At 36.4% G+C, this 27,097-nt stretch overlaps 3 protein-coding genes across 3 annotated transcripts; 1 reads left to right on the forward strand and 2 right to left on the reverse strand.

The window, feature by feature from the left end:
- Positions 1 to 2,264: 2,264 nt before the first annotated feature.
- On the reverse strand, positions 2,265 to 7,301 carry irf4a (interferon regulatory factor 4a; the record flags this gene model as incomplete). The annotated part of the gene is made up of 8 exons (XM_079243122.1): positions 2,265 to 2,414; positions 3,151 to 3,263; positions 4,555 to 4,953; positions 5,249 to 5,329; positions 5,796 to 5,973; positions 6,091 to 6,176; positions 6,681 to 6,867; positions 7,104 to 7,301. 8 exons carry the CDS (start codon positions 7,299 to 7,301, stop codon positions 2,265 to 2,267), a joined length of 1,392 nt encoding a protein of 463 aa, XP_079099248.1.
- Positions 7,302 to 8,771: 1,470 nt separating this feature from the next.
- On the reverse strand, positions 8,772 to 15,582 carry dusp22b (dual specificity phosphatase 22b). Its single transcript, XM_079243232.1, has 7 exons — positions 15,449 to 15,582; positions 15,059 to 15,092; positions 14,898 to 14,980; positions 14,178 to 14,227; positions 12,112 to 12,186; positions 9,196 to 9,367; positions 8,772 to 9,071 (listed from the first exon to the last, which is right to left on the reverse strand). The coding sequence occupies exons 1-7, from the start codon at positions 15,467 to 15,469 to the stop codon at positions 8,931 to 8,933; spliced, it is 576 nt and encodes a 191-aa protein (XP_079099358.1). The 5' UTR covers positions 15,470 to 15,582; the 3' UTR covers positions 8,772 to 8,930.
- Positions 15,583 to 18,614: 3,032 nt separating this feature from the next.
- ripk1l (receptor (TNFRSF)-interacting serine-threonine kinase 1, like) lies at positions 18,615 to 26,739 on the forward strand. Its single transcript, XM_079244360.1, has 11 exons — positions 18,615 to 18,686; positions 19,009 to 19,174; positions 20,527 to 20,683; positions 20,835 to 20,972; positions 21,067 to 21,298; positions 21,429 to 21,578; positions 22,155 to 22,231; positions 22,352 to 22,436; positions 22,554 to 23,156; positions 23,493 to 23,630; positions 25,146 to 26,739. The coding sequence occupies exons 2-11, from the start codon at positions 19,014 to 19,016 to the stop codon at positions 25,439 to 25,441; spliced, it is 2,037 nt and encodes a 678-aa protein (XP_079100486.1). The 5' UTR covers positions 18,615 to 18,686; positions 19,009 to 19,013; the 3' UTR covers positions 25,442 to 26,739.
- Positions 26,740 to 27,097: the final 358 nt, after the last annotated feature.

Genomic DNA, 27,097 nt, shown 5'->3' on the forward strand with positions numbered 1-27,097 from the left:
AAATTCTGAAACAATCCAAAATTAAGATGAGAAAGGCAGAAACAGCAGCTGCACTTAAATGCTTTATTCTTGTAGACTTTTTTTGATTGACTCTTTTTGTTTTGTTGAATTTGAAGACTTTTCTACATAAAGTAAAAAATTCTGTATTGAGAAAAGTCAAAGTAATTAACAGATGGAAACACTATTAAGGAAGAAATACAATGTTTTTTAATTTCACCACAAGCTAGTCAAATCTGCTAAAAATCAGTAGTCATTTTGTTAATACAAAACCGACACAATCACTTTTTTTTAGAAAAAGGTTGTATATTATTGAGGATTTCTTTTTCTCTGTACATCCATTTTCGCGCACATCAGAACTTCAAGCAAAAGACACAGACTATGTCACTTAAAGTAACGGCTCATAGAGGCGGAAAAACTGAAGCCTGTGTACAAATGATGTGGCTTCCTGTAGAGGGGGAAACACCATGGTAAATGTGTGAATGTTTTTTTTTTTTCTCTTTTCTTTCTTTTCTTTCATTCTTCCTCCCTTGCAAATGTGGAAAGCTTGGAGATAAAATCAGCACAATAGATATCAGATAACTTATTTTAAGTAAATCTCTAATGTTATTTTATAATACATATTTGGAACATATGGTCTTTAAAATCATTTACAGGGACAAACGTGACTTTCTTATTTTCTCTGTAGTTTTGTTTCTTTACTGTTACTGTAAACTGAGATGTGAGATGGGTGTGTGTGTCTGTGTTTGAGTCACTGATGTAGGTGGGGGAGTCACATGTTTTATCCTGAGTCCATAAATGTCAATTCCTGATAGCAGTAATGCCACAACTGTGTGTCCACCCACTTACATTCACACATCTGTTACTTTGCTATACGCATAAACACTCACATTCAGTGTATATTATAACAGAATAATGTACATTCAGCAGACTGATATGGGCTCAAATATCTTTGACTGGCAATCAACTTGAATCGAGATCAATACACAGATCCAGGAGTCTGCTGAATAAATATGATTATAAAAAAAAGGATTTATGGTTCATAAAGAAAGAAAATGTCAAAACTCATTCCAGCCTGTGATTTTGGCAAGACTCTGAGAAAGTGATGTGGTTTAAGTGTGAAGGAAGTAACTGCAAAGATCGAAACTCTGGACCACTGAGCAAAAACAACAAACCCTCCATCATGCCTTCTTCAGTCTTATGGACTTCAGGAGCATGAGGAATTAAAATACAGTTATTTTAGCATCCAGTGCATCTAGCTTTGTACATGACACAAGGTGGAACTAGCTTTTCCTGGACATAGTATCCAGAACACAAGCCACTATGTTGAACAGGATTATGTCTTGCATGGGAACCTGAGAACTTGTCCCTGCCTGAACTTACCGTGGAGGTAGTTTTCCTTCCCACTTGTGAGGCCACTAGTTTCAGGTCTGTTCAAAGTAACAGGTATCGTTTCCCTGTAAGTTACGGGATGAGTGTGATTTTTCCAGTCAACATGCCTCAGCCCAGTTACGTTGAGGCTTGTGACAGCCACACGCAGTGCTTGAACCACAGATTTCTCTTTAATAATATGCTACATGCCACTTATCCACTTCTCTCTTTTTGAACATTTAACACAAATAGTCATAAACCAGAATCACGGCTTTTATGGTCACAAACTTCATTCAAAATTGGTTTTCCTGACATATTTTTTTAAATAACTCTTGAATTAAAAAAAAGCTAATTAAAACACAAAATTTGTAAAAAAAAAAAAAAAAAAAAAAAAGAAAAAAAGATGCCTAAGGAAAGATCAACTAGTGATTAATGAGGGTCCCAAACAGATGTTGCACTGAACATGAATGTTTCAAACCAAGCTGGATGGAAATGGTGAAGAGCAGATCGTCTTTCATATCAATGTGTAAGTGTAAGAGTTGCACTGTTTTTACCTGTGAATAAATACTATTCATTCAGGCTGGTTTATCTCTTTGACTGTCTGAGGGGCCATTCTTCCTGTGCACCTGTGCTAGTACTTCCTGTCTCAGTTTGCCCTCTGCTCCCCTCATCTCCCCCACCCTCAAACCGCATCCTTCACACTGTCACAATAATACTTGTAGAGGAGAAAAAGACAGAAAAAAAGACCCCCGACTCCATATATACAAACAAACACAAACTTGTGCAGATGTGCAAGTAAAAATGTGTGGGTCTTCCCCGTCAGTACACAGAACTGCAATAAAATGATGTGATAAAAAGGTCACAGCTTTACATCCACATTCATAACCTCCTGCTTGTTACTCCTGAATATGCTGCAGAGGTCTCTGGGTAGGATAGTCAACTGTTGGAGAGACGCTCTGCTCCTGGATGTGATCATAGGTCCGTGGATAGTGACCAGTGTTCTGCTGGTAAAAGTACACCAGTTTCCTGGCAAACATGGGTTCCACCTAAAATGAAATGAAATACTTATGAAATATGAATATTACATTACTTCACCTCACTGCGTCATATTTATTATTCATAAAATAATAATAAAATTCATATTTATTATTCTTAAAAACATATTTTTAAGATGATTATTTTCCACAAATATAATTTAAGAGCCAAATATGCAAAAATAATGCACTTCTTGTGGTTTTCGTGTCCCTTGTTAGGCATATAAAAAAATAAAAACTGCTTTAAACATTGCCTGGATCTCTGTAGCTCTGTAGCGTTTTCATCATTGTTACTGAATTAAAAATGAAAATTAAATCAAGATTTATTAACTTAATACTATAGTACTTAGATTAGATGATTTTCAACAAGACTGGTATGTTTTGCTAGTATTGAGCTTAGTAACAACATATTAATCCAGAGATAATTGATTTATGGACTGATTGACTGAATACTAACACAGATGTTCATAAACCTTCATATTTGGTAGGTACACAGATATGAAAAAAAGGACAATCTAAGGCATTTAGCTCTAGCTTTTTCTAATGCTAGCACCTACGAGAAAGTCCTTTGATTTTAGCTCCAGTGATTTGGAAGTGAATTGAGTGTGCTACAAAACAAATCTTCTTCATGAATCAATTGCAGATACAATTTAATATAAAACTGTTTAATTGTGTAAGAATTTAATGGCTTGTGTATTTTTGGAAAGACTGCATTTATTTAAGAGTAGGTTTTGTAGTTAATGGTTACCTGTGCTGTAATCAACTTTTTTGGACGCTGTGGATCTGGATACTCATCTCCAAAACACAGCACAACCTGGTACCGTGGCAGATGACGACCATTATGGGCAAAGTCTTGTAGATCTAAGAAGTGCAGAGAGTAGAAAGAGGATAAAAGGGTTGAATTATCATCAAAACCCTTCATGTAGAAGCTAAATAATGCAAAAGAATGTCACCTTTGAATAGGAATAGCATTTAACACCTCATTTTGCTCACATGACATTTTCCTCACTCTTGATGACTTTTCTGGAAATTACACGAGGATCATGGAAATTGAATAAGAAATGGCACAGAACACACAATATCGTCAAACAATGTGGTGGACCACAGGAGGTGGGTGGGGACTCCACACACTTTAGCCCCTGCTGAGAAGATAAGTGCCCTCTTTGATGCGCCTCAATTCTGACAGAGGGACTTGCCCAGCTAAAGCACCTGCAGCCTCTTTCATCATTATCGCCTTGTTATCACAACCATTTGCACATCAGTGGAAACACAACTACTGACTGAAGGCTGATCTGCATTATTATATACTAATTTATTCTAATCTATTTTTAAAATGACTGAGCAGTAAGTTGCAAAGCTATTAGTTTCAGCATCAAACTTTGATATATTGACAACATAGATGTGAACATACTTTTGTCTTTAGGACTAGTGAATTGCCTTAAAGTTAGGGTAAGAGACATTTTCCAGGAGCATGTTTTACCATGTTTTCAGTCCCCTTCACATCCCAATTGCAGCCAATTATTTAAATGAACAAATGCAAAAATAAAAATATTTAGTAGATTGTGAACAGAAAGAACTGAAAAAACCACCATCCAGTCAACTGGTCCATTCTGAAAAACTGGATGTTGATATACCTATGAAACCCAACTGTCTTTTGTCCCTTCTCCTTCAACCCCTTCAGAACAAGCATCAGTGGTTTGGAGGTGTGGCTTTGGGAGGAGTTTAAAGAAAGAGGTTTGGACTTTTGAATTATGCATTTTCAAAGTGTAGCTTACTTCAATCGTTTTTGCATGATCTCTTACTCTACCTTTAATTGGAAAGAGGAAAAGAACTTTTTTAAAAAAAAGAAAAATCATAAACTATTTATCCATATCTACAGTGTAAAACCAACTTTTTGCATGAACTAACACCCTGAGCAGATTTAGGCCTTTTGTTTATTTGTCTTTATTTATTTTTTTTGTACTGTAAAGCAACCCTTATACTATACAAGATGGGAACATATTTTCAGCTTTTTCAAGCAAAATTGCAATTTCTGGTGTTTGGTTACACAGATAAGAACTGGTTGGAATGCACAACCATTGGGTAAACCTGTCAGTTATGCAGCATATTGTATAATTAATTGCAAAATTGCAACAGTATCAACAATTCTTACCAATACGGAATTGATGGGTATCAAACAGTTTCCATGTCTGCTCCTTCTCCAGCTTGTTGGGTTTATCCATATACGGAGCCAGAGGCCCTTCCCAGTATACTCGTCCCTGGCACAGACGTTTGGCGTACAGCCCATCAGCGGTCATCCACAGTAGCACCCCCTTCTCCAGTATGTTAGGAAGCATCTCGGCCCCCTGTCTCTGAGACTCAGGATATGGAAATGGGAAAAGTACAACTTCTGCACCACTGTGAAACTTGTCCTCTGGACAAGGAGAAGAAGGGGAGGAAGATGATGGAGAAGATCTGGTAGAGGAGGTGATTCGACAGCCTTCTGGGTTGGTAGTGGTAACCTCTTTCACCAGTGATTCTCTGTAGTATAGAGACACGTGAAGGCCAAAATCTGGAAGAACAAGACAAGCATTTAGTAGCCTAGATAATTATGATTCTAGTTCTTTTTAACTTTATTCATTTAATCTATTAACATAAGATACATCTTAAAAGCTATTCAATGTAATATGCTTTTGTTCTGGATTTCAGGATAGGGAAGTAGATGTCGTGTGAGGTGATTATAGTTCCTAATGTTATACATTCAAAATAGCAACCATTTAAAAACAAGCTAAGGAAGATATGGAAGATATGCCCTTCCATGTCACAGCAAGGAAGGGCATATCTCTGTAGGCCAGAAACTGTTTTACCTGTTATGACATTGTTGTGATCCACTGAATACATAGGTGGTTGAGACTCTGACAAGTATGTATGAAATGAGAGCTGAAAACCTATAATAAAAAAAGGATTTACAGTTTCAAAGTTAAGGAAATTTGAAAGATCATCATGCTACATTCTTATTAAAATGAGGAAGGATTTTATTTGTCAACTTAAAAAAAGAAAACATTTTATCTCAAAGCAACTCTAAGGAATGTGTGACATTTTGTCAAGAACACCATCTTTGTAAGAAACATTTTATGCATACACAAATTGAATATATCATCTTATTAAGGACGTAAATAACATGCAATTTTGTTTAAAAAAAAAACAAAAAAACTTTAAGCTTAATTTTAATTATGTTAAATGTGCAGCCCTGATTGTCTTTTTACAATTTATTATAGATATAGATATTATAGGCATAAGCATTTTAATGGCTGTTGATAATTCAATTTATTGACTATACAAAATGTCAATGATAAAATGACCACTTTAAATTTTCAGTGTTGTATCAGCAAACTACAAATGCCAAAATCTCACCATTTTCTGAGTGTGGCGCAGGCCAAGCTCGGCTGATAGATGGCGGATAGTGGCACTGACTGTACTGCAGCTCTGCATGTGGCCCATGATGATGTGTAGTGGAAAGAGACTGCTGCTCTGGTGGTGTGAGGTAATCTCTCCAGTCCCTTCTGTCCTGCGTAACCACAAAGCTAGGTACCTGAGGAGGTAGCATAACAATGATCACCCAGGGTAAAATCATGAAAACAAGACCCACTCCCTATTTTTCTTTGTTATTCATGGTTTAAGGTCATCTTCAGCTCCAAAATCTCCTGACCTGGTTGTGCAGTGAGGTATATGGAGAAATAAAGCCAATAGCACTGACTTGTGATGATGTGTCCTCCATACTGCTCATTTTCATTCCTATAAATTTTCAAAAGCAGAAACATATTTGTGAGACTTTTTGAGCATTGTTAGTCCAGAATATAAAAACTGCTCAAGTGTGGCAAAAACTGTTGTATGAAGGCAGAGACTTAGTTATGCAAGGCTGAGGTCATATGGTTGTGTTATGTGCACTCTGCACTTATAAACCGAAGTCCTCTAAAAAAAAGCACTACGGCCTTTTTGGTTCTTGCTTTGGCTTCCTTTGTGCTTCCTGCCTCTTCAGAATCAACAACATTGGTGCAAATGTATGTAAAAAAAAAAGTCACCTCTAGTTTAGAAACAGTGTAGGGGAACTGTGTGAAATGCAGCGGTGTTTGGCAAATGCAGGTAACTAGTTGCAATTGCAAAAGTTTGTAGCACATTTTCCTGTCATGAATCCTTTCACTCATAACAATTTAGCTCACCTCATAGATAATTAGGTATCATTAATCTAAAACAAATGCAACTATATTAAGTTTTGCATTGACAACAATTAACACTTACCTTTTTTGGCTCCTTCTGGAATGATTCTATAAACTTTATATGGCTCTGAGATGTCCAGCTGACTTCTTTCCACAATTTCATCAAAATCATTGCTTTTATTAAGGGCACAGCGTAGTCTGGTTTTCCATGTAGGGGGATCTGGTTTGTCAACACCCTCTTTATGTTTCCCCTTAAACATTGCCCATGCCTGAAACAATAACTGAATTGATTATTTTAAACTTCCTGATTTTAAACAGTAAGACTTATCAAGTTGGATAACTGCCAAGTTAATAAATTTCTCAAAAAAAAGACTTTAGAGAAATTTTCAAAATGCAATAAACTGATTTAGTTTTCCACACTTCTAAAATAACTCGTTTGCATTTTATGTTTGCATTTATCAGATGATGTGGATGGAGAATGATAAGAGATGAGGGATGGTCTTACCTTGAAGAGTGCAGCATCCTCCTCTCTGTTGTAGTCTTGTTTTCCCGCATGTTTCCACGGAATCCTAAAGATGGTTTTTTCATCATTTTCCCAAACCAGGCCGGGATATCTCCTGCTGTCAATCTGATCGATCAGCCACTGTCTCAGTTTTCCATTGCCGCAACCAACTGACAGGCCACTATCCTCATCCAGGTTCATCTGTGCAAAACAAAATGTGGTCAAATAAGGGTTTTATATTTCACAGTAATGCCTAGTTTTTTGTTTTTCTTTCTAAATGCAATTTGCTTTATAAATAAAATAATTACCAAGCTAATGAGTTGCTTGAGCACCATGCAGTTTCTCCTCTGCAGCTTGTTTTTATGGCATACTATCAAAACATCAAGCCATGATTTTAATAGTTTGGGGGATTTTTCTTTACACTGTAAAAATATTCTAGCAAGATCTGATGTGAGTAATTACACTCATCACGTGTGGCAGATTATTTTTTCTCAGAGGAAATTAATGACTCATTTGAGATGCACTTATGAATAAAAACATAAACAAGGCATTGATATTAAAGAATTAACACAATTATAGTCAGTTTTGGTAGAAAGTATTTCATAATTTAACACATTTACAGAATTATTTATTCTATCCACCCAAACTTATTGACATTGGGGCATTGAGCAAAGCAGAAACTTCTAAATTTACTTTAGAAAGTTTTTAAAAAATTCTTCCTGTTTAATGAAGTAAATAGTTTCAGCTGAGCTGCTGCTTACCTTTGCATGTGTAAGGTTCCCCGCTGCAATCTGTTTAGAGCCTGCTGGGGTCCTTATTCTTAAATGTTATCACATCTTGATTTCATAGGGAGGAGCCTCTCGAGCTCAGAGAAGTTCAAATGTAGACACACTACAATTGTACATTCATTTCTGTGAAATGAATGCGCCCACGCAGTGCTGCAATGGGGAATCCCTCTAGTGACACCCCGAGTGAAAAGCTGGATTGAATGGAACAACTATCCGTGCCACCACAACATTATGCCCCAATATTTCTGTTATTTTTTCAATAAACCTGCAAGTCCAACTGAATTTCCACTGACATAACTGCCTACTGGAAACATCTGTAGGGAGTGAGGGTGGGTGGATATTTAAAAGCCCTATTGACATAAAAAGACACGTATTAGAATTCAAAATACTTATTTTAAGGTAATGTGTTAATAATACTGCCCTCCAGTGGTTGCCCTTGCAAAACACTCAGCTTTATGCATATAGCTGCACATATCACTATATATGTAATCCTGATTACTTTTCATTTTAATCTGTTTTGTTATGTTGTTTTGTTTTTGTAGGGTTTCACAGATCCCAAAAACAGGGTAGCCAAAAGACTGATAGAAGAACACCATCTTGATGTTTTTCATGCCACCATGCATGACCTCCCTTGCACGAGACAAACAGGAAGAGAATCAGGAAACGGCAATAAACTGAGCACAGTGTCTTATCACCTTCAACATGACAGCCCACCAGCCAACACTCACAAGGCACTTTTTCTCTTTTAATTTAACTATTTGAAATCAGTGACAGCAAAAAACAAGCATTCATACATTTAAAAAAAAAAAAAAAAAGCACTTCAAACAGTATCAACAAATGCTAAAAATGTATAAGCATTGTACATATCAGTCACATCATCCACCATTTATGTCCTTGATATCAAGAGAGTTCTATACAGTGCAACAAACATCCAGACAGCGGTCTGCTCCAGAGCACATCTGACTTCCATGCAGTCCCAGAATATGTCAACACAGCACAATCCATTGGTTTGAGTTGCAAAGGATCGCATCAACAGGTCTGATCATATTCCTCCAGGCACGGTAGAGGCATGTTTTTGTACTTCCTCATCATAGATTTTTGGTGACCTGGCAAGCAAGTCTCGTATATCAGCCTCGTCATTGAAGGGGTTATCCTTATAGTTCTTTTGTAGCCATTCTCTAAACTTAGGGGAAAAAGTAAACAGTTTATTACCATGTAAACTATTGTACAAGCATACAAATAATGCACTGTTTAAGTCTACTCAAAATAGCAACATATTTAAATTTTCTCTTTTTCACATAACTGACCTGTTTTACTTGTGTTGCCTCAAACTCTTGAAGCTGCCGCTGGAATCCAAGGTTGGGGCCAGCGCAGGGCCGGACCACCTTTACAGCAGCCAGTGCGTCTTGCCAGCCCAGTCCAGTCACCGTCATGATGTAAGCCACCACCAGGGTGACACTACGGGAAACTCCTGCCAAACTGGACAAAGGGAAAGAAGACTGTGATGAGAAAAAAAAAAAAAAGATACACACACACACACACACACACATATACATATATATATATATATATATATATATATATATATATATATATATATATATATATATATATATATATATATATATATATATATATATATATATATACACATATATACTGGAATAATTAAATAATCATTAAAATTAAATAAAAATTATAGATTATATATATATATATATATATATATATATATACACATATATATATATATATATATATATAAATATATATATATATATAAATATATATATATACATATATCTATATTTATATATACATATATCTATATCTATATCTATAGATATATCTATATATATATATATATATATATATATATATATATATATATATATATATATATAATATACACACACACACATAATCACTGTAAAAACAAACAAAAATAAGAATTAAGAACAGTGGTGGCAAATGTCATTTTATCACCTAGTGTATTTCAAACTATAGAAAACCTTACTAAAATTTTAATTATTCCACACAAATCTGAGCGATACATATATAAACTAAACTAAAAGTTGCCTCATAGCAATAAGCAAGAAGATAATTGGTTGGAATCTCAGCTGGGATCTTCCTGTCTGGAGTTTTTACACAATCTCACTGGGCATGTATGGGCTCTATTCAGGTGCTCCAGCTTCTTCCCACAGTCTAATACATACTTGCAAGGTTAATTAGAAGTTATTTCTAAATTCTACCCAGGAGAGAGCATGAGCAGTTATTCTTTCTGCTTAGGCCCTGTTATGGACTTGTGGTATGTCCAGGGTGTATCCTGCCCGTCGCCTAATAGCTACTCAGATAGGCTCCATCTCTCACTTTAACCCAGAACTGGAATAAGAAGGTATAGAGAATAGATAGATGGATCTTTAAACGTAAATAAGTAAAAAGACATAAAAAAAGCACAGGGTCAACTTGATGTATTTCTAATTTTTTAAAAATGTGAAAAGTTGTAATTGCTTCACAAATTGCTTATTTGAATATAAATGAATACATACCCTGCCTCTCCCCCAATGATTGCTGGGATAGACTCCAGCTTCCCCGCAACCCTAAATATTAAATATGAAAATGACTGACTGACTAAAACCATACATTTCTCACTCTCTCTTCTCCCTGCTCCCATCAGGCCTACACTACCACAGCCTGAGGGCAAAGACTGACAGGTTGAAGAGGAGTTTCTTCCCACAAGCCATCCGTCTGCTCAACTCCAAGCCCTCACAGGACTATGTATGTACTGTAACTACAGCTGCACCTTACAGCATTTCAGCCGCAAAATATGAGCTCTTGTAAATAATTTCTATACGTCAGATTTCATATTAGATTTTATCTTATTTGATTTATTTTAGAATTTAACTTCAGATTATTTTTTACCATGTGCTATGATGTATGAAGTCTGCATTTTATTACTTAATATTTGATATAGTTGCCGGCACAAAGTATATTTTCCAGTGTGTTGCACTACGTACAACTGTTCTTGTGACAAATAAAGTTTTCTCTACTCTTAAAATTGATGTAATACTCCCAGTTGTTAGTGGCATTGTATTGTGACAAGATATGCTTTGAGGGGGATGGCAGCCAACATTGTGTCTAACAAGCTTGTTACAAGGCATGCGATAGACTGTTTTGGTAGATAAAGGAAGCTCTGAAGATCAGATTAGCATTTTCCTTCTGAGGACTGTGAGAGGAGTTTTAATGAAGTGGCTTCAGCACTAACAGATGCATGTTGGTAGTTGGGTGGCATCAAGCTGGACATGGATATGGCTGTTTCAGTTAGCAGCAGCTATATTCTGCATATGTCAACACTTTATCCTGGCTTAAGAAACATACAAGCCACATTCAGTCACTAAATGCTCTGAATAATATGTATATAATATTGCGCTGGGCCATTTGCTGAAATAAAAAATTACATTGTAAGAACACAAAAACATAATTACTGTTAATTCTCATTTTATAATAATGACAGATATCGGAAATAATCCAGCAGACTGAAAGACCATCACATTTTATTATCAGGGATAAGATTATAAACTTACATTTAGGGGAAAAGCTAAAAAAAAAAAAACTTTCCAGAGGTCAAAGTTACAGCTACAACCACTAAACATATCCTACAGATGACACCAATCAGATTCCAGTGAGTACTACCTGAAAATTCAATGAAAACTATATGGTAAAATAGAGGAAGTGAAGAGTAAATATAAGCGAAAACACACACTGCAAACAGCGTGGCTTAACAAACTCAGACTTTTGGAATGAGTCTTACAGAAACTATCAAGTACAGCAGAGAAACCTTTGTCACAGCAAGTCTTAAAAATAGCCACATGTATTTCTGAGAAAGACTTTTGTCTCACCAAAAATAACTTTACACTGAACACGTGGTGACTTACCATGCTACACAAACACAGTGTGGTAAGGCTTGTTACTGTACTATGTTTAAAGAAGTTCAAGAATAGATCTTCCTTTTACATTTAATCTCAACTTTGCAGCAACTCCTCATGTACTCATGCAGTGATCTCAGCTTTGTGAAGTCACATTAACTGCATGTTCACATTTTTGATTGAATAAAGGAAATGTATCCAGTTCAGTCACTTAAATTGGACCTGCTGTTTTGATAGCCATGTGTGATAAAACCTTAATTCTAGTTTTTGTAAATACAACAGCAATCTTGTTCTCACCAGTGAACAAGGCATCCTTCTCCTTTCAGGCGGGACTCGTGCATGAACATTATGCCCTGTTTGAAGTGCTGAGTCCTATAGAGGATCAGAAAATTTTTGTTATAATAGATCATGACCACATTAGATCATAATGAGAACATGGCATAACTGAATTATCTTCAATAAAAACTACATATACATTCTGACTTGTTTTCACTTGTTGTTATGTGCATCTAGCAGCTAATTGTTCAGGACATTTTTTTGTGGAGTTTGTGCTTTTTTGACTATTCAAATGTAAACATCCTACAACACTCTCTCTCTCATCCTAGACAATCCAGTTCAGAATATGCACTTTATTTTGTGTCTGTCATCATTATCTCGACTGCAGCTTGTACAAAATGCAACTGTACGTCTTTTAACTGGCACACGTAAATGTGAGCACATCACCCCAGTTTTATCATCTCTTCACTGGCTGCCTGTGCACTTTAGGATATATTTTAAGTTGCTTTTATTTATTTATTTTTTTTTATTTTTGGATGGTGCTGCCCTGCTGTACCTCTCTCAGGTTCTCCATCCCTACACACACTCTCAGGTCGGCTGACTGCACCAAGGACTAAATGGAAGCTCGGAGAGGACTGGGCCTTTGCAGTGCCAGCAGCACCTAAACTGTGGAATGAGCTGCCTTTATATAATAGACAGGCCTCATTTGTATCTGTTTTAAAATCTTTGCTGAAGACCCATTTGTTTACACTGGCTTTTTCTACACAATGATAAGTTGCCATTTTTTAATCCAATTTTTAATGCTTTTATTTCAGTTGCTTTTCCTTGACTGTAAACATTTTACTTTTAGTTGTAGTATTTTACATTATATCCTCTTGTATGTAATTTATTCTGTTTTTAGTTTTAACCCCCCACATTGTGGCATTTTGGTCAATGTTGCTTTAAAGTGGGTTATAAATAAAATTGCATTGCATTGCATTTTCTAACAAAATGGTATAAGGCAAGTGGAGTCAATGAGGGTATTTGGTCAATTATAGGTCCCCTGTAAAAATAATACCAAAATATGTTGTAATATACATCACAGGAAAGCTTAATTAGCCAGCTATACAGCAAGGCATTACTTGTAGAGACTTGTGTCTTTGCAGTGAGCAACACAGCTAAACATGTGAATAGTGACCTTAAAGTTATCTGCAATATTCTCCAGTTTTCATTCACTCCTTGTTTAAGTGACTTTATGGACTGGATGATTGCACTCTTCCACAGAAATAAAGACAACTCTTATTGACACTTTTTACATTTTATTAATACAATACTGGCAAGGACCTCAGGACTGCAGCAACAATTAGTTTGCATCTCTTTCTTACACTGGTCACCAGCCTGGTGGTACTCAGCCAAACAGGAGTTTAGTTTCACAGATGTGTTAGTTATTCTAACTAGCATGTACAGCAAACCAACACTGGCTAGGTGCCAAATAGATGTTAGCCATACATACATACCAGTAACTGGTGCACATTAATTACCACTAGGAGCTCAAAAAAAGAGTCAGAACCAACAGGAGAAGGTTGCAGGGGATTTTTGCACTTATTTTACAGGCACTATGACTGTTATGATTTGCTTAGTAGGGAACTGTACAAGTTATGCCTTGTTGTGAAGGTGATTAAATCAGACTTTCCAACTATGTATAATACAAAACCAGTTGTTTATATTAAAATGTAGAAACTAAAAATACAAGCTGCGTGATCTTTCCTGCTAAAAAAATTGAAAGATGTCTGGTGTTGATGGTAGTAAACTGTGTACACATCATTCCTCAGAAAAAGCAAAATAATTTTTTTGGGCTAATTGTAATAACAGTAGCAGTCATTTACTGAGAGCTGAATGCAGCTGTATGTCTGCTGTATATGTCAAATACAGTGTTAACAGTTAAATGCTGAATTTGTGAAAGAATGTCATTTACACATTAGCAAGGAGAAAATTAACCTTGGACACCCATACAGTGCAGCATCAGGTGGATCTGGCTTTCTCTCACAAAGAATCATCTTTTCATTTTTGTGTGCTATGTTGCTATGCTGCACAATTTTGACACTTACAGGTTTTGTGTGGGCAAGTCAGCAGCTGAAATGCAGAGATAGGTCATCTCCTGGTGGACAAAGCAAACCAGTTACCTGTCAGCAGTCAGTTAGATATGTTTCGCACTAATCAGTGGGAAATGGATGGCTAAAATTCACACAAACAGAAACACTAGGTTCCTCAATGTTTGCATGCATAACTAATGGTTGTGGGAGAAATCTAAACTATTCTGTGTCTAAGATTCTCTGCAACTCTATTTAGACAACAACTGATTTTTATATTCCCACCTGTAAGAGAAACTTCAGATAGAGATATTAATCCAGAGTTAAATCATAAGGATTGTAATGAAAACTGGCTGCACCATCTTTACTGACTGAAGCAAGCACAACCGCCTACTCAGACACCCACACAAGCTCTAAGCAAAGTGATTATACCAACCACTGCTGACTGGCATTCTTCATGATACTCTAAAAATCACATGAGTAGTTCCCCTACTTAGTGTTGACTTCCCCGGGAATTACGTATGTCGCTCCAAAAGAAGCACAATGCATGACAACCAATCTACTTCTTCCTGAATAACCTGTCAAACTGGTCTGCAGCCTGTATCTGGCCATAACCGTTCAGTTTCTTCAGCTACCTTTGTTTTCTTACACTGTCTCATGACAAACTTAAGATGCACATACTATTTATAAGAGCCACTTGGTAACTGGGATGTTAGCAGAAAGCAAAAGGCTTCTCACCTGCAGGATGGGAGCTGCGCTGTCATGGATACTTAGGATGTGAGTGATGTTGTTTCTGGCCAGCTGTTCTCGATCTCTTGCATCTGAGATAACACAACAAAACACCAGTGTAGGGTAATTACTTCCAAATTTGTAACTTTAAAAAGTAAAGTTTGACATACCTTTAAAATTTCCCAAGTATAAGTCCGGAAGGACCTATGATGGGAGAGAGAAACCTGCAGTTTTTGCTAAACGCATCACCATAAATGTGGTAATTAAACAGCAGGGAAAGCTTCAACCGTTGATAAGAAAAGACTAACTGAGACCAGACCTTGCACATATAAAGTGATAATGATAGTTAGAAATAGTGTCCACAGTTTACATTTACGCTAGATAATTTGGGTTAATAAGCTGGGAGGCGAAACACAAATCTATATCTTATCTTACTTTGCAAAGCTCTGGATACATCCATAAAACTTTAATCACGCTAAACATCCCGAAAAAGATGAGCACTATTCGCCACACCAGTCAAACGAGAACATCCGTACGCAAAGCACAGATTAAAATAGTACCTTATTGATGCCATTACCCATGCCGAAAGACCCCCGTTAGAGAAACTACAGTTTAAAGATATGTCACGATGTGTATCCTTGTTTAAAAATATTAATCTAGCGTCTCGGTGGGTTTCTAAAGACAAGCAGCTCGTGTCAGAGCCAGTCGAGTACTGCTGCCCAAGCTGCTCGCGTTGAATCCTGGGAGTTGTAGTTTACTGATGTGGACGAGCTCGGTGGACTTCATAGACCGTATGGTAGACTTGCATCTCTGCATAGTTATGTTGCTGGAATATCAGTCTTCTCTATAAATATCTTGCTTTTCGGCCCGACGTCTGTAAGTAGGTTACTTAGCATCTGTTGCTCAAAAAGAAGCACAGAGTTTAAATACAGCACAGTGCCTGCTGCTCGGAAGAAAATGGTAGCCAACATGTAAGCTTAGTAGACTATTTTAAACTGGCTAAAAGTCTGATGTGAATGAGACATGATGGAAATATAGTATATAATTCTAACACAGAAGATAATTTATATTATTATGTAAAAAAGAGAAAAAAAAAAAGAAAAAGGTCGTGATCTTCTTTAAAGTGTATGTGGGCCTAAAGTGACACCAAAATGTATTCACACCTAGGCCACGTTTTGGTCACAGTAGTCTTGGGGCCACCTGTAATTTGTTCAGATTTTGTCAGAGAAAGAAAACATGCTTACAACATTTTAGTAAAATATGGACAAACAGGAAAAAATATACAGGATATGAGGCAGAACAAGGTCAGTACAGTTAAAATTTTTGGAGGTCATATTTTGTAGGGTTACTTTCAACCTTCAGCATAAACCTTCTTTGTTCTAGTGTTCATGAATGGTTCTCCAGGCTTTTTGAGAGACTTTTGATTTTCTTCTAATGTGGGATGCCTTTTTCTCTTTTCTCTGTCAAGGTGATCTCATACTGCCTTAGTAACTTGAGGGTCTGGGCTGTAGGAGGACTCATCACTCCATAAGAACTGTTGGCACTGATTTTCTGTCCGGTTCTTGTGTCATTTGGCATATCTCAGCCTTTTTGTCCCTACTCCCAGCCTTCAGCACAGACAATTTCATGTCTTTGCAGGAATTTCTCCTAATTTGTAGAAAAAAAATCACTGTTCTCCAACTGTAAAAAGCTCTTAGAACTTCTGTTTTTTCCTTTGTCCTTCATTTTCCAATTTACTCAAATGTCTTTGACACACTGCACACATTGCTGAGATGTTTTGAGGTAATAAGAATTGCCTTGTTATTGCAAAAATGCTAATTCACACCCATCAACGTTTGTTATCTTTGGGGTTTTTTTTTTCATAGATGCAATTAAAAGATGGGAACACATTGTGCCTTTGGAATAGTGTGCTTTGCACAAAGTGCCACAAGATCCAACTTAAAATTGGTTTTGTGCTGTGTAGACTAAAGCTGATCTTTTGAGTTAAATGTCCTTTTCATGCTTCAATTAACCATAGGTCGGTGGTAATTGGCTCAATAAGCAACAAACAAAAATAAATAAATAATTGAAGGAAACTGTACCAATTCATCATTGTCTCTAACGCAGTGTATCTTCTCTTACATCACCCTAAGCGGCAGGCAGCACATCTTTACTCAACATTGATTACAGAAAGCCAGTCTAAACACAGCTGATACAGTCATTGAGAGGCAAATTACAAGCTTTGGGGCAGCAACTGTGTCACCATTATAGAGGAAGTATGGCACCTGTCACTTGTGAACTGATTAATAGCAAGATAACAACATCAACAGGAAGTGCTGCTACCCATTGTTCCACACTGACGGTACATGTATATTGCAGGCACCAGTTGTTGTAACTTCCTGGTGATTTGTTGTTCTGTGTTCGTGCCCACCAAACTACAGCTTAAATGAAAGACGGTGTCTTCAGCATGTGAAGTGAACATGTTACCAACTGACCATGACATTTCTTTGTTCCTGCCTACTCTCTCAGTTTTATTTTAATTTCCCATTATTTTTTATTTACTTATTTATTTCATTCTTCAGTTTTAGTTCAATAGTTAAATTTTTTTGTCTCATGTTATTGACTCATGACTGAATATCTGAAATAATTCATGCTACCTTAAAAAAGTGTTTAATAGGAATAATAAGATCAATCTTCTGTTGTAAAAGTTATCTGTAGACCTACACGTAAATAGTTGTAAGATTAGTTGCAATTCTACCTCATTATGGAAGTTCCCAGTCATATAATTTAAGTTACTCTACAAACAACTATAAAGTTGCGTCGAATTCAGTAGGTGTGGACTGTAAATCAGACAATTAATTTCACTAATGTGTTTGTGTAATTGTCAGTAACTACTCATTGTTATAAATGCTGGGGAGTTTTTGGATTATTTTGCATGCAATAAATGTGAATAATAAAAAATGAAAAAAGAAAAATGCATAAACCAATAAACTGACACAACACAAGACAGGTAAATATACTTCTTTGTTGTGGCTTTAGTGTGTAAAAAAAGGAGGAATTTATAGTGTGGGCGTTCACAGATAGGTTGCCCAAAATGTAGGCTTACATGTCAAGCATCACCCACACTGCCAGAGGCTACAATTAAGGTGGTTTCCTGCTTTACTTTCACATAAAAGCTTGTTTCATCAATGAACTGTTTTTTCTATTCACCTGGGCTAGGGTGACATCTTAGAATTGCTGTGGAAATTTTATGAAAATGGTTTCTTGGTGTTTGTTCAACAATTCATAGTTTTTACATGCTTCATTATTATTTTAAGTTTGTTTTATTTATTTATTTTAGGGGGGTGGTTGTTTTGGTAGTAAGATTTAGAAACGAACTAATTAGAAAGTTTAAAAAATACATCACTATCCAATCTCAAATAAAAGATTGTACGCCTATACTACAGTATTCAACGTTTTTACAGTTGCAATAATTAATCGTACCAGTAGGAGGTAGCAAAGTCACACACTGAGACATACCTAGCAGTCTAAAATAAAACATTGGTCAGGAAAATGTGGTGAAATAGGGTGTTTGAAATTTTATTTTTTTATATTTGCGTTTTTGTTTTTTTGTTTCTGGATGTTTTATCGTTTTTTCCTCTATTATGTTTTCCTTAAACTTCACCAACCTCAATCTACTGCCGTCCTGGTCGATTTGGTCTGTTATCGACTTGTAAGGCTGTTTGTAGTCTTTAGCTTTAGTTTCACTTTTAAAATAATACGTCGAGGAAATCCCGGAAATAAGAAAGTGGCTTTACGGACATTTTTTAACTTCTTATGGTAACCATTTTATTCAAGTTCGGGCTAAGACAGACAGTTAAAATAGAGTATGATCAAATCTGTGTTTGTGTTATGAATTTGGGTATGAAAGAAAAGTTAGTTTTGTTGCCTAAACTTAGGTATGTGTGAGGTGTTAGCTTATTTCTCCGGACTGTCAATGTTTTGAGCGTCATGCTTAGTTAGCTAGCAGAGGCTATTCTCCTCTATTGTGTAACGCCCGCATTTTTATTTATGTTAGGCAGTGTTTAGATGTTAAATATGTTGTTTTGAGTGTTTCTGAAATGTAGTTCTTCTGTATCCGATGTGTACTTGTAATTTCTAGCAGGGATGGCCGCTGCACCTCAATCCTCACTTCAAATGAGATCGACTGATCTCATCCAGAAGGAGCCCCTGGACTATGGTGGATTTGGAGAAGTTTACTTATGCTACCATGTAAAACTTGGCCAGGTGGTGTTAAAGACCCTGTATACTGGTCCTCTTCGCAACGAGTAAGTGTCCATTGTATGTTTTTGCTGTGGGGACCTTTCTGGGTATTCCCCATCGTTTACTCGTAACTTGAATCATGTGTTCACACAGCACGACACTCTGAGGCTCTGAATTGAGATGAGTGAGTCTGACTTGTTAAAAGAGCACACAAGAAATAGAATAAAAGGTGTTTTACATCTCTGATGTTCAGAAGTGCATGTCATCAGATTAAAATGGTGTGAACATGCATGCACTGATTCCCACCCCCCACTTAAAAAATATTTCCGCATTCCTGATAGAAATGTGGATGTTGGTCTGACATCCGTTTAACACAATATATTACCCATATACCCAGATCTAACCTAAACACCATTTAAAGTGACAGCTGGAAAAAATATAGGCATTTTGTCCACCACAAGGACAGACAAAATGTTGAATTGAATACATAATAATATTCATTGATATACTTATTTGCAAGATATTCCTGGTTCCTTTAGTTGTTTTGCATCTTTTCTTGTTCACCATCCTCCTGCCTTTCATAAACCCACATATTAATCACAGCAAATTATTTCTGTATAGTTTACCACCTTCTGAAATGGATCACAGTGTGAGAAGATGTTGGATGCAAGATCTTATGTAAATTGCTTTAGGAATATGTGATTTATAAAAGTTATCTAAAAATTCATCCCAAATTTGAAAGTTATTTAGATTAAAACGTAAACTTCAATGAATGCAGATGATAATACAAAAAAATCTTCCCTTTCCCCCACTTGTAGTGCAAGCGGGATGAACTAAAACTAAAGAGAAGACAAAAGGAAGGAATCAAAGTTATACAAGACATATAAACAGAAGGTTTAATTTGCTTGTCAAATCATACAATTAGTTCATCAATAGAGGCAGCAATGTTTAAATTCAAGAACAGTAATAAATCCTGCAAATGTAAAAATAATTTTATTCTAATAGTGAATAACTGTACAGTATAAAGCAGAGAAAAATATGTTGTCAAAATGTTTAACTTCACACTTCAGGACACATTTAGATTTCCTAGAAGACGTTTTGGCTTTGCTGCCTTTTACTTTATGAAATTTTAATATAAACAGTAACATTCCTCACATCTTCAAGGTGCTAATGAAACAGATTCATAAAGCATCCTAAAGGTACAAATAGTTCTTAATGGATGTTTTTGAAAAGAACTCATTTAATAAGAGGTAAAGACTGTCTTGCTTTGGGAGTCAGTCAATTTCTGTGGATAGTTTACCTCTTCACACAACTTTCATTACCTTTTTAAAAAACTGTGTGAAATGATCTCAGGTTCATGCGGACAGTACAGTTCAACAGGAAGTGTGTTTTTTTCACGTGCCACTATACTTTCCAGAGACAGCAAAAAATCTCTGCTGGAGGAGGGGAATATCATGGCAAGCCTGAACCATGAACGTGTGGTCAGGTTGCTGGGTGTGATAATGGAGGACAGAGACTGCTCTCTGGTCATGGAACTTCTTCCCAGAGGCAACCTGTTGGCCATGCTGGAGAGAGTGAGTAATTTGCAAGTCTCTTATCACTCACAGACGTTTGCATCACGCACAGCTGCCTTACTTTTGATTCTCATGTGTAGCTTTACACAGCTTAAATTAAACATAACGTGGATAGCAATAGATCAGTACAGCAAATTCTGCCTTTTCCTAGGTCAAAGTCCCAATGTCCATTAAGGGAAGAATCATCCTAGAGATTTTGGAAGGGATGGTATACCTCACAGAGAGGCGTGTCATACACAAGGACATCAAGCCTGAAAACATTTTAGTGGATACGGATTTTCATATCAAGGTACATAAAACTTAAAGACTCGGAAAACATTTATGAGTCAGCCATCATGCACTTTCAGTCACATCAAGTATTTTTCTCCTTTGTGTTTTTGTAGATTGCAGACCTCGGCCTGGCCACCTGCCAGACATGGAGCAGACTCACAAAGGAGGAGTCCCGCAGAAAGAGTCGTAGTGGGGCGTCAGCTGGGATGAGAGGTGCTGGAACACTAAGCTACATGGCCCCAGAGCATCTGAACAGTATCCACACACCTTCCTCTGAAAAGTCTGACGTGTACAGTTTTGCAATCGTCATTTGGGTCATTCTTACTGGGGAAGAACCATATGCAAGTAAGTTGGGATGACCAAACATGCAAAAGTCCCAAAACAAGACAAAACATAAACATTCACAAGATACACAATAAAACAAAGTCAATTTTGCAGCCCTACAGATTTTAAAATCAAGAATCTCTTTGTCCAGATGCAAGAAGTGAAGACCACATAAGCCAGTGTGTTCGCAAAGGAGACCGACCATCAGAGAGTCTCATTCCAGGAGACACGCCTGCAGAGATAATTCAGTTGATGAAGAGATGCTGGGATCAAAATCCTCAGCTTCGACCAACTTTTACAGGTTTGATTTATTTGTGCACATAGGTACAAAAGCACATGGCATAGGTAATATTAACAGTGCCAGCTGTTACAGAGCATCTTCAAACGCACAGATAGATACAGATGTAGATAAAGACTATCATTTTTTATTATTGCCATTTTTACTTATTCAATTCAGTCATTTCTTGCTTTTCCTGTCGTTACTTCATAACATCATCTTAATAATGACATAGTAGTGCACAAATTTAATGGCATTGTAACATTTTTGTAAATTTTTGCATTTCAGTGCTTAAGCAACTTTCCTATTGCATTTACTAGGTTCACAGTACTCGTAGTCATAACACTCTTATGTGATATAAGAGTCTTAATGCTACTTCTAGCATCTTATTTCTATTTAATGATATACACAGAAGTGTCCTCTTTTAATAACAGGACAGCATTTTTTATTTTTTTTGTCTTATTTGTTTATTATGTTACCGTTGAATATGCCCACATGTGTTGTTTCCCCAAGTTTCAAGCTCATAAATGTGATCATTTGCATTTAATTTTTATGTTATTTTCCTCATGCTTGTTTTCTCCATTTTTAACTATTTTACAGAGGCCCACGACTGCTTCCACCCTTTTTACAAGGAAAAACTCGAACCATACCTGGAAAAGGATATATACACTCTAAGGGTGAATTTGATTGAGTAATCTTGTGTTACAACATATAAAGACATTGAACAGTATATGTTACATTATGATGATGACAGATAACAAATGTTAGATGTCTTGTTATATTTTTGTTGTATGCAGAAAGAATATGAAGGCCCAGAGGAACTTGTTGAAAAGATGAAATTATTGTCAGTGACCAATGAATGTTTTTCAGCAATAGAGCACGGTGGGTAATACGGATGACCTGGGAATATTTTTCAAAATACACACACACACAAAAGTCCTGAAAGTCCATTCTTGAATTTTTTTCCCCCTAACTTTAAACGCTCTTGATTTTTTTTAGATTCTCCAGCTCCTTTGGTGAGTTCAGAAAGAAGTGTATCTATGCCAGTTGAAGCCAGTATTGAGGACCTGCACGATGCCCAGTGTGAGCCATATGGGGAGTTGATTCAGACGGATGCAAAGATACTTCAAAGTCCTTCAGAGTTGGAGGAGAAACTGGAACGGGAACTTCAGTACCACAAATACGGGAGTTATAATTGCAACATCCAACCTGCGGCCGCCAACTCCTATCGTAACAATACCTCAAATCCTTTCCTTCAAAATCACTGTAGTGCCTCAGATCCTTCTCAGAAGCAGCCGACACAAGACAGATCCTCTGTCCATTCCTGGACAAAAGCTGAACCAGTGCAGCCGACCAGCCATGATGAAAATTTGAATAGCCCCTCCTCAAGGCTGTATGACTCAATGTTCTCACCTTCTCCTTCCCATTTGCACACGTCTGCCAGCACGTCTTCTCTACTAAATTATAACCAGCAATATCAACACTCCCCCTTTCCCCGCCAGCAGTCCTGGCCAGCTAACCCCGTATCTGATACCTTAGCCCCTGATTTAAATTCTCCGTGCTATTTGACCCCTTCAAAGTGTGCCTCACTCCAGGATCAAGGTACATGGAAAATGTATTTTAGCCACTTCTAACTCAAGATCAGGGGTGTTCAAGGTCGGTCCTAAAGAGGCCACTGTCCTGCAGGTTTTCAGTGTATTCCTGCTCCAACACACCTGGCTTCCATTAAATGGATCCAAAAGCCAGTGAAGTTACGCAAAGAGTGATAGGTTTGAGTCAGGTGTGCTGGAAAAGAGATGCATGGAGAACCTGCAGGATTGTGCTCCCTGAGGGCCAGAGCTGGGTACCCCGGCTCTAGATGTTTCCAGCTTCTTTTTGTTGTCTTTGATACACGGTTTAGTGATTGTACCACTTTTGTTTGTGTTGTTTCCATTCCAGGGTCTCTCTACATTAAAAATGCCAGTGGGATCCAGATTGGAAACAACAATATGATGAGTATCAGAGGTCATGACACCTCTCTTAGCTCATTGTGCCCATCTTTTAATGGATCCATACAAGAAGAAATCCTGAAATACGGTAAATCACAGTAGTTCTTATAAAACCAAAGTGTTATTGTGCATTTTTTATATAAATTTAGTTTGCAATCCTTACATTTAATTAATTTGAAATCACTGTGTTAATTGTTTTCCTCTAAGCAAAAAGAAATTCTGCACACATTCAATGTTACTACTTTCTATCCTGTTTGCTGGTTAGCAGCCCCCTTCTGCTCTGATTTTGCCTGCTAATTGCTCATAATCTTGGCACTTCAGTAGTCCCTTTTGCATGTGTTTACCCTTAATTTAATCAACCCTACTGAGAACAGAATTTCTCTTCTAAGAGATGCCAGATAATATTAAACATTCACAAACAGCTGGCATGGGGAATGGGGAATATGTATGTTCTGGGTTATTCACTGCCAATAATAGTCTTAAGAGAAGATATGTAAGGTAGCTGGAAAGTTTCAACACATTAGCTTTGTAAATTAACAATGTAAAATTATTATGTCTTCTGGGTTAAAAAAGATGTTTATCAAGCTTTCAAAGAAATAATTATAATAAAAGTTAGACATTTGTATTTAATTTATATTAAATGTAATTTGTACAGTGATTCATAAAGTTGGAACTACTAATGTTGTGGTTGCATGATGTATGTAAAAAAATCTGAAGAAAGAAGTCTTTGCTCTATACAAGCAGCGTGATTTCATTTAAAAAAAAAAAAAACATGTTGAATGCTACCCTGCAATGTGTGTTTGCCCTCAAGCCAAATTTCTCTTCAGTTTGGAAGGCACTGGAAGAGAATTATGTCATTATGCCGGGTGTCACTGGTGGAAGTGGAGAATACTGTCTTATCTGTATCTATTACTTCTTTGTGACTTAGAGGAGCGAGTTGAAAACTAACAAAGACTGAAAAAGTGTCGCCGTCTGTGTCAAGATAAAGTCTAGTGTTGCATAGGAAAATGGAGAAGGTTTTTGTTTTTAATTGCTGAATTGTTGCCTGTGCAAAAGGCTGGTTTGAAGTTTGAAACAATTTCAGAGGCATTTAAATTATAGGTTAAAATGAGCTACTCTTGTGTTTGGTTTTTTTTTGTTTTTTTTTGTTTATTTGTTTTTCAACATTTTCACCAGTGTTGAGCTTATAAACTTGCAAGACTTTAGGCAGAGGAAGCTGCAGAATTCTGCGCTCCCTCTGCTGGACAGATATGGTGTCTGCCTTCAGTTGAATCAACAGTCGTGTTGATTTACGGGACCAAAGACCATTTTGTGTCTGTTTAATATGTAGATTATATCAGTGGATTCATATAAACCCACTTGTAAAAATGTGTAATGTGTTGATACTTACATTTTATTCCACTACGCAAGGTCCAAAACCAAACGTGGAATCTAAGTAAAAGAAGGATAATTTTTTTCTGCTTCTACAATTGTACAAATTAATGTTGTGTCCTGTTGCAGAATTGTACTTTTATTTATTAATTAATCTGCATTCAGATGCATTTGAAACTATTACTATTCACCAAGTACCCATCCCATTTATTCTTGCTTTCCGTTTCTGTAGAAGACCATGCTGTAACAGAGGAGCACCTGGATCTGCTGAGGGACAACATTGGGAATACGTGGAAACGCTGCGCCCGCGGCCTGGGTCTGACGAGTGTGGAAATAGAAACCATTGAACATGACTACCACCGTGACGGCCTGCCAGAGATGGTGCACCAGACGCTGGAGCGTTGGAAGATGAAGGAAGGAGCTATTGGGCGCACAATTGGGAAGCTTTGTAAAGCACTTGAAGGAAACATAAAGGTAGATGTCATCCTGAAAATACTGGACATGTGCAGTTTATCCCACATGGCATAAACTCTTGAAACCTAGCCGATTTGGGTATTTATTTGTTTTTATTCTCTTTTTTTTTTATTTTTTTTTTTTTTTAACTTTTGACATTTATTTTGAGCTGTTCTTGAGCCTGAAAGGTTCACCTCAACTCAAACTCACAAAACAGCATAGAATTAAAGATCTGGTTTTATGTACAGTGACGTTTGCTATGTTATGCCTACAACACAAAACTGCAAAAAATCAAGTCCCATTGTTTACTACAGAAAACTCTCAAAATTAATTTAAACATGAGTTGAACTGGGTGATAAAATATTATTTACTCTTGATAACAGTGTATACCAGTTTATGGTAAATGAACCCCAACTGAGAGTTTCTATTTTAAAAAGAAAAATACTGAAGATAGCGTTGATTGTTATGATAATTACAGTAAATCTAGGATGCTTTTTTCAAATGTCTGCTTGACTTTTTCTCCCATGTCAATCACGATGAGTAAAAGACACAATTTTCTTCTGCTCACTTTATAATTATATTAAAAATATTCTGATGACAATTATACTGTATTGAGCTAAAGCCAAGAAACAAATATTTTGAGAAAATATTTGTTTTGTATGTAGTGGGAATTTTATTATGTGATATAAAGAGCCATCATATTCATAGTTACTTTCATATTAATAGAATAATGAACACATATTCAGAACCAGTCAAATTATGTGTGGGGAATAGTTCTTCCAGTCCAGTACAAACATAATGATCCCTGTCACAGAAACGAGGATTAAGAAAAGCTAAGAACATTAGCGAAGTTATAAGGAGAGATGGAAACTGTATTAAAGGATGAAAATGTTTCCCTGAAACATTTCTGTAATACACAAGTTTAATAAAGGAATTATTTCCTTAATGTTCAAGGGCTGCTGCATGTGATACACTACCATGAATGTATTTTCACCAAATGACAGCAAAATGAAAACATGTATGTATTAGCCGTTAGTTTGAACACAGGTCCTACTGTAATGATGTCTCTTAACAGTTTATTTAGCTGTTGTTGCTGTACCGTTTCAAGCACTTTGGATTATGAGCTACTTTGCTCAGCAGCTCAGAATTTAATTATCCTGAAAATGTGCACATTTCTTCTTGAAGTCGTTGAATTTAATGACTTTGGTGTTGAGGTTGTCTGTGCTACAGTGCAGTATTTAAGATGCAGTTAAAAACTTTTTATCTTCTCATAAATGTGTAAGCCTCAATATCTTTGATGTTCTTGGAAACCAAACAACATTAGCAATAAATCTTTTACACGTTTCTAAAATGAACAATGTGTAAAGTATTTTTTCCACAATGCATATTAGTGATGTTGAATATTGTTTCTACTTCAGCATCTTTCTCATCTTCCAGGTTATTTTCTGCAATGCGTTTTTTGCTGCCAAAATGTTTGTTTGAATAAATTAATTGATTTTCTCTTGTTTTTCTCAAACTAGGCTTAGAAAGAAAGTTTAGCTACAATGTAAACTTCAGGAAGCTTTTTGTGGAAGAGTTCTGTCTGAAAAAAGAATTGTTTATTTGCAAATAAGTATTAAGTGTAAAAGATTAAATAATAAGACAAACATTCTGTTTTTCTTTTGTTGAAAATATTGAAATCACTTTTAGATGGAAATATGCAAAGGATTTTAAGTGCATGTTTTTGCACAC

This window comes from Telmatherina bonti (assembly GCF_933228915.1).
Source record: "Telmatherina bonti genome assembly, chromosome: 7".
Taxonomy (NCBI): Eukaryota; Metazoa; Chordata; class Actinopteri; order Atheriniformes; family Telmatherinidae; genus Telmatherina; species Telmatherina bonti.